This window comes from Melampsora larici-populina (genome assembly GCF_000204055.1).
Source record: "Melampsora larici-populina 98AG31 unplaced genomic scaffold MELLAscaffold_43, whole genome shotgun sequence".
In the NCBI taxonomy this organism is placed as follows: Eukaryota; Fungi; Basidiomycota; class Pucciniomycetes; order Pucciniales; family Melampsoraceae; genus Melampsora; species Melampsora laricis-populina.
Genome location: NW_006768807.1, coordinates 706743 through 714869, shown reverse-complemented (window position 1 = coordinate 714869; position 8127 = coordinate 706743). Strand labels below are relative to the sequence as shown.

General features: G+C 46.2%; 2 protein-coding genes across 2 annotated transcripts; one reads left to right on the top strand and one right to left on the bottom strand.

Annotated features, from left to right (window-relative positions):
- Positions 1 to 928: 928 nt before the first annotated feature.
- Positions 929 to 2765, bottom strand: MELLADRAFT_66513 (uncharacterized protein; the record flags this gene model as incomplete). Its single annotated transcript, XM_007414426.1, has 3 exons — positions 929 to 1290; positions 1380 to 1449; positions 1530 to 2765. The coding sequence occupies 3 exons, from the start codon at positions 2763 to 2765 to the stop codon at positions 929 to 931; spliced, it is 1668 nt and encodes a 555-aa protein (XP_007414488.1).
- A 1179-nt stretch (positions 2766 to 3944) lies between these two features.
- On the top strand, positions 3945 to 4310 carry MELLADRAFT_66512 (uncharacterized protein; the record flags this gene model as incomplete). Its single annotated transcript, XM_007414446.1, has 1 exon — positions 3945 to 4310. The coding sequence occupies one exon, from the start codon at positions 3945 to 3947 to the stop codon at positions 4308 to 4310; it is 366 nt and encodes a 121-aa protein (XP_007414508.1).
- Positions 4311 to 8127: the final 3817 nt, after the last annotated feature.

The following is an 8127-nucleotide window of genomic DNA, read 5'->3' as shown; positions in this document are numbered from 1 at the left end:
TCTTATCGGTTGTATGTGTGATTGATCGAGACGAAGAGATGGTTCATGGCGCACACGTCGTGGATCAAATTCCACGAACATGATGGCGATACATGATTGCGAGTCCTAGCTTTGGTCCGGAGGGAATGCCGACACATCAAAACATTATCGTCTGTCGCGTAGTTGTTGCGGGCTGGTTCAGGAACCGACACAGAGAGAGAATTCGCACTCTTGGCGACGATCGGATGAGACATGATAAAATTGGGAAAACAATCCATACGACAGATTGATTGTACTGAGCGTTTGTCGTCTCGAACTTGAATGATGATAAGTTGATTGCTGGCCGATTTGATCGTCTGCAGTGCGGGATCCCCAAGCGGCGACGGCATGTGATTGTTCGCGATGGTGAAACAGAGATCTTAAGCGGGAGAAAGAAATCTTAATTGTGAACACATATTGGTATTGAAGTAAGTTTTGATAGGGCGGGGTGGGTTGATTGCATCGGATACTGTGAGCAAGGGCCTGATTAGAGAAGGCGCAGTAAATTGGGCATGTTCCAGACTTCTATAGTGGTTATGCTTGGTGCCAATTCGCAAGTTGCTCTCGTTGGGATAAACATTCGACAGGTCATCAGAGCAGACACCACTTGATGCTCGAACATATGCACATAAGACGTGATCGGGTACCTCACGGCTTATGCAATATTTGGTGGCATGCAGTGCTGAGTAACAGAATATCCGTAAGGGATTAATTTTTTCCAAGGCATGCACAAAGAGAGTGCAAACGTGACCGTAAGAAAATAAGAGCCCAAAGCACAGTTGTAATCTTAACGCCCGGGCTCAGTAAGTGGTGGGTCTAAGCGACATTCATTCATTGGATCCATAAATTTAAAACACATGATACCGGACACATCTGGGATGATCAAGGAATGTTGGGGCAATTGTAGCACTTAGGGATTCTGGAACAATAAACTATCTGATTTGCCAAGACCGTAGGCAAGAAATAGCACCGGCAGAGCCGAGAAAAATTGTACCTTTGGAATGAGATCGCATAGGGAGAATGCCTTGCCAAAGTGGAGGTTTGTCACTGACATTCTATATTGGCGGACAGTGAAAAGTGAGGAGCTTGAAATGTTTTTAAATATAATAGTGCATTGAAATTTGATGCTGATTTCGACCGTAGCTAGACAAATTGGAAGCTTGAATTGGATATGTAAAGTAGGCAGGGAAGGAGGCAGTCGCATGGTTGCGATTGTAAGGGTAATTCTATCACCAAACGCTGGATGTTTACTCAGCGAAGGTAATTGTCGGCCTGATGAGCTAAGTTCAACGAAAGATGATAGATAGATGCAAGAAAACAGTTAATACTGAGTAAGTTAGTCAAGGAAGGCGATTGCTTACAATCAATCTCGGGGACAGGCGGCGGGACTTCAGACGCAGTCGTTTGAGCGAGGGGTACGGTGGTTAAGTTCTGAGGACCGAGATAGAGGTGAACGGGTAACTCAAATTATTAATGTGATAATGCGAATTTGAGAGATTGGATCAACTTACAGTCAAGTCAGCATAGTTCCACCGGGACGTGAAGTCACAATGTATCCCATGGTACTTCAACAAATCGGATAAGGAGGCGGCTTCGCTGTCGACTATGTCCGAGTTGGTTTTAACAAAGACGATCTTCTTGAAAGTAGCAGGTTTGTTAAGCAATCTCCCCTCAAGCGCCTCGAGCCCCTTGCGCCAATGATCAGCCGAATGGTAATAACTGGTTACGAATGTCTCCATGTTATGACAAATCCCAAATTGGAGCCAAGAGAGGCCTCTTCGGGTATGAAGTGTATCCACGGTACGAATAACTTTGAGTTTCGGAAAATTCTCAGTCCGGATAGCGAAAGGGAGATGACCAGGGATAGATTCGATCGCTAAACTCTCAAGTGAGGATCTTAAAGCTAAGACAATTGGAATAATAGCGTCGCGATCTGCATGTACAAAGGCCTCCAAATGCTTAATGCCTCTACCTTGGCGCTCGCATAATTGTTTGAGCGCGGCTGAATTATTCCTGTTGCATGTTACTGAGAGGTGTTCCAGATGTGGCAGTGAAGTCTGATCCAAATTCAAAGGCCTTAAAAAAGAGACCCTGAGTGATAACGAAGATAGACGGCTAGTACTGTTCAGTAGGTCTCGTATTGACTCGGTGTGATCAATTTGATGCCCGTAGGGATTGCCGGTCAGGATCAAAACTTGCAAATTGACAGTACCTGCGATAGTGCTGATGAATTTGGGCGGAAAACTGACGGCGGAAAGGAATTGAAGTTTCAAGTGGGTAAGAGTGAGGGAGCATAAATCTAAAACTCGCTTGACGTCATCGATCAAGATTCTTCGGTTTCTGGGGTGCGCGCGATCGAAATTGGCACGATTCATTTGATTTATAGAAATTCCAAACCACTCGCAAGCCACGCTAGAGCACAGGTCAGGGGATACGACTTTCTCAAAGGCAAGGCGGCGTATGGATGCTCCAGTAGAAACGGTGGCAGAGAGTTTCCAACTGTCGACGAAAGACGGGATTATAGAGGGAGGCGCAAAGCGGATATTCTGATAGGCATGTGGTAAAACCGCAAGTGACCATGATCGAGCGATAAAACGAAAATTGAGAAGTTCTAATAGCAGTGAGGGTTCGATTGATGGTGAGTCAACACTATTTCTGGAGTTAATAACTGGTTGTGACGAATTTGCGAGGTAGTATGAAAGGATGAGCTCTACGACCTCGATGGGGAGAGGGGGACTGTTGGCCATACTGGATAGGTAAACAAAGGTGGAAAGTAAGGCAACCAACCTTATGCGAACTGCCGACTGAAGTGAGTCTTATAAGGATCGGACGTTAGAGTGAGACAGCTGATGTGTCGAGGAGAAAAAAGTGGTTTGGTGTTGTAAGGGGTGAATTTAGTGTTATTGATCCTGAAAATACCGGATTAGCTTAAATATGTCGATAAGATGAATGCGACGGGGTATGGCCAAGAGACAATCGGTCGGGGTCGTTGGGGTATCATGACGCGAGGTGATGTCCAGTGCTGTTTCGGATTGGGGTTCAGTGTCAAGGTATGCAGTGCGTGACAACGTGTGGTGAGGCCTTCAAGCATAGACGCCATGCGACGATTAGAATCGGGTGATTTAATCTGTGTCATTAGCAGAATGGTCGTAGGTGTGTCAAAGGATAAACCACTGGATGCTTTGCGGGACGTAGCATGAGAAGGAAACTTAACTTGAGGGCTCAGGAGCAACCCTGCGCCAGCAACGTTACTGTTGCGTGCTGCGTGGCGGGACGTTGCGGTCAGTTGACCCCGTAACGTCACAGTTATCCCTGCCAAATGTTGCGGTCGGTACCGCAAAGCTACAGAGATTTCATATTTTCTGTTTTTTGGGGACCGCTAAAATCCGGTTAACGTTACGGTACTACACCGTTAAGTAACGGTGTTGCGGCCCCGGGGTTTTTTTTTGGCACAATCCCCGATCAGGCAAGGGACTCCCATTGTGGTAGCACGATATACCTCATACATCCTCATACGATCAATACGGCGACCAGCCAGAACCCCAAAGAAGAACTATTATCAATGCGCTGGTTAGTTCAAGAAGGTGCCCAGCAAGGGGCTGACTGGCTGACGATGTTAAAAGAGTACGTGTACCCACTTCTTCCTCTCTTCCTCATCCCATCAAATTTTTTTCCCCATATACTAACTATTTTCCTTCCTCCTCTCCATTGTTTCCATCAATTCATCTTTCTCACCTACTCTTTCCATCCGATCCCAACAAATTATCCTATTCGACCCTTTTCCTCATAGTTTCCATCCATCAATCAGTTTCATATTATCAAACCAACTCTTAATCACACCTCACCCGATCAAATTTACCCTTCCGCCTTTTTTACTCAAGATACAAGCCATCAGTACCTACTACTTTATCCCGCCACCAAACACAATGTCATCCCAGCCTTCTGGAACTCCATCGAGACCAATTCGTACCAGACAGCCAGTCAAGAACCCAGGCATGGTGTCACCGTGTGTTGACTCTCGTCGACGATTGAGTGTCGAAGTTGACCCACCCACGATGTCGAAAAAGCGTAAAGACCGAACTTACGAACCTTCTCCTGCCGACGAGGATTCTGACGCCTCCATTATCAGTATTCATCCTTCGCCTGCTGGTCTGAGTCACAAGGAGAAAAGTAAGGTCACTGGCCCTAGATCGCAGCCCGGCAAAAAGGCTGCACCTGCAGGTCCAGCAAATGATGTGAGTTTCTCTTATCTACATCATCATGCGCTTTCTGCTCGGCTGTTCACTGATTAACTATTTTTCACAGAAAATCTCAGAGAATGTTACCAGAGATATGCTACGTGCTGATTCAGATGAGGAGGCCTCTACCGAACCACCTTGAAAGCGACACAAGCCGGAATCCGCAGAATCTGACGACGAGTTAGATCGACTCAGAGGTTACTATGAACCTCCGTTTCATCGAAACACTGATGTAAGTTAATTCTGTTATTGAATATTTGAATAATTTTTCATTAATATTGATATTCTGCTCATCATATCAACTGTAGGACAAGACAAAGCCACCTTTGTCGTATCCCTGTCGGTTCTGCAAGAGAGACAAAACCAAGCCCGTTCGAGTCAGCTTAAGTAACCTTACAGGAAACCTCCGCGCCCATAGGGATGGATCGACTCAGGACGGACGATCCGATGTGGGGTGTCCTGGCCGAAATAAAGCCAAAAATTCAGACGAAGGCAAGTTCTTGCAAATACCTCCTTCGGTGGCAGAGGTGCGAGCGGCAGACAAGAAGAAAGCGGGAGGTCTTGATGGATTTGTCACTATCACTCCTGGCGTCAAGTTCAACAATGTTACATTTAATCAAATGGCGTGCATCTGGTTGATTCGACACGCGTTACCTTGGACTCGAGTGGAAGACCCGATACTGAGAGGAATGGTAAGATACCTTAGACCTGAAGCCAAGCTTTACGGGCGCAAGTGGGCATCTTCTGAAGCACGCCAAGTCAACAAGTCCTTGAAAACAAACGTTTTCATGGAATTAAAGGTAAGAAGTCTTCTAGTATACTTACAGTTTCAATGATATGTACTGAAATCTTGTGATCTTCATAGAATCTCACATCACGTTACAATCTTGTCCATGACGGCTGGACCAGCAAAGGCAACCGGCATGGATTCATTGGAGCGTCTGTCACTTTCATCGACCCCAAATGGAAGTACCATGTGCGACATGTGGGCTTGAAGGTGGTCGCCTGGCACCATCATGGCCCATGGCTCGCTGAACCCATTGTCAACCTTCTGGTGAAGCATGGTATCTATCAAAAGATAAGTCTTTCCTCTCTTTTTACTATAAATCTTGCATTCCTCATCCTCATACTTGTCTATCCTTTACATTCTCTGCCAGACCACCGACTCAGGATCGAACAACAAGACGATGGCACGGGAAATGGATCGTCAGTTTTCGTCAAAACCCCAGCCAGACGGTATTAAGTATAAATGGGACCCAGCAACCATGCACATTTTCTGTTTTTGTCATAAGCTCGCTCTGATTGTCAACGCAGGGCTAGCTGAGCTGGGTGTGAAGGCACCGCCTCCTGCCAAAGCGAAGTCAGCTGCTCGAGGCCACTTCCCTTTGATTGAATCAATCGAAGAAGAAGATGAAGAGACCGAGGATAGCACCTCAAATGACGAACCAATTCCGGAACGCGACCTTGATGAACTCGAACTGGAAGAAACTAATCCACCAGTCGAAGAAGGTTTCATTGAGGATGAGGGTGAATGGGACCGTGCCGACGCTGAGGATGAAGTGACACCGGCGGTGGTTTTAGAGAAAGAAGTCGCACCGACACACCGTCGAGAAGCTAATCAGGTTGATTTTATCCTACGCAAGGTATCATCTGTCTTGTGTCTTTCTTTGTTTTCCCTAGCTTCGCTCTCACTGAACCGTCCATACCCATTTCCATTGTTTCCAGGTCGATTTTATCATACGCCGTATCACTCGGTCGTCGGCCTGGCGCAAGGAATTTGCCCGTGTGAGTGCAAAGAAGGGCTTCACAGGGTCTCTGATCGCTGGATACGGCATCAGATGGAATACTAAATATGAAAGCAGACACAAGGCCTGGCTTGCCCGATCAGTGAGTCATCTTCATTGCTTCCAATTGGTTTTTGGTAATCTTCGTACTAATCTATCTCATCAGGTCATTGATCAGTTGTGTAAAGAGGATCTTGACCAAGTTCTTGCGGCGGGTCGTAGCCCACGTAAGAATGGGAAGCCCTACGGGTATTTTCACCAGCTGGAGATTACCACTTCCGAGTGGGCTCAAGTTCGACATATTAACTCTGAATTGGAGGTATGTAAACCATTCAATCTGTGCACTGGCAATCATACTGACAAACATCAATGACATCTATTTTCTGTCTTAATGTAGATATTTCTTACTACCACCCTCAAGATGGAAGGCGACGGGCCTACCGGGTGTATGGTGATTCCTCAATACGTCAAGCTTCGACATAAATTAGAAGAGAAGGTTGAGAAGTTAAGTACCACGGACGCGGTTTACCCCATGATAGCCAAGCTGTTACAGAAAACTCAAGAGTACCTTGACGAAGCACTGGCGTGCGAGACTCTGGTAATGGCCACCCTCCTTCATCCGCTCTTTCGCTTGAAATTCTTTCAGAAGTGGTTTGGTGGAAAGTCTGGAGCAACACCAATCAAAGCCGAATCATTGTTCCGTCGCCACTACTCCAGTTATGAAACCACTTCTCCTCGTCAACGAACTGCCGAAAGCTCCGCTGGAACTAGCTCCAATCCATCTGCAGACCGACCGAAAATGTTTCACGACGACTCCGACTCTGATGAAGAACCTGCCGAAACAATCGATAACTCTTTGGAGAATTACTTACACATGTCAGACAAGATGCGCAACACTGACTATAATTTAGAAGACCCGAAAGCAGCACTTCTATGGTGGTTGGTAAGTAATGCAGTCTCCACTTCTTTATCATGTGCACATGCTAACTTCCTTGCTCGCATATGTAGCGTCATGAGAAGGACTACCGAGTTATTGCCATCATGGCACGCGACTACTTGGCCACCACCGGATCCTCATGTGCCGCAGAACGAATCTTCTCATGTGCTGCTGATGTCTGTGCAAGCGATCGAGGATCACTTCTGGCACGTACTATAGAAGCTCTGGTTTCGAGCCGTTTATGGTTAAGGGAGGGTGTTAGCTTGGGGGTGGAATTTGCAGACTTGCTGGTATTCTGAATCTTTAGGTGTAGAGGTCGATTAATCTCAATTTTCAAGTTTTTCATTTCTCTATATACTCGCTTTTTTCTCCCGGGATATGTTTTTTTAATCTTTTTTTTTATTTAAACTTCCAATACACTTGTTTACTTTCTAATCACATCTAGTTACTCTTATTATTTTCAATACACTCGTTCAACTGCTTTGATTTACCTTACTTTACTTATGAAAAATATATTTGTGGCTGTTGCGCTTTTTGGCGCTGTGACGATGTTGCGTAACTGCCCGTTAACTGGAGATAGCGGGAGCTGCAAATAGTGCTGTAGCTCCTGTTGCACTGCTGCTGCTCTGCGGACTGGAGCTGAGCTACCGCGATGTGGGAATTCCTGTTGCGGTACCCCGCGTTACGCTTCATTTTTAACGGCCCTCCGTTGCTTGTGACGGAGCAACGTTAAATAAAATACACCCGTAACGCGATGTTGCGTTGCTGGCGCAGGGTTGTCAGGAGCACGCGGTGTACGAGTTGGACGGAGCGGATTGACAAATTGCTGAAAGGAGAATAAAATAAGACTTCGAGGGGGGAGACGTCAGGTTGTTGGAAAGTATCCGGTTATGAAAAATATAAGTACACGGGATCAGCGACGCGGACAGGTGGCTTCAGTATTCCTTTGAAAGTTCCGTAATCCTCCGATGTGACCTTGATGGAGGTGGAAGAGGGAAGGGGGTAAATTGTGAGATCAGGGGAGAGGTCGCGCGGGGTAGGGAGGGAGTGAGGGGTAGTGAGTAGTTCATGATATAACTTGGTGGTACGGCTAGGGTCTAAAGATTATTGGAATTAAGTGCTTGATGAGTAAGTGCTCAAGTGCTTATGT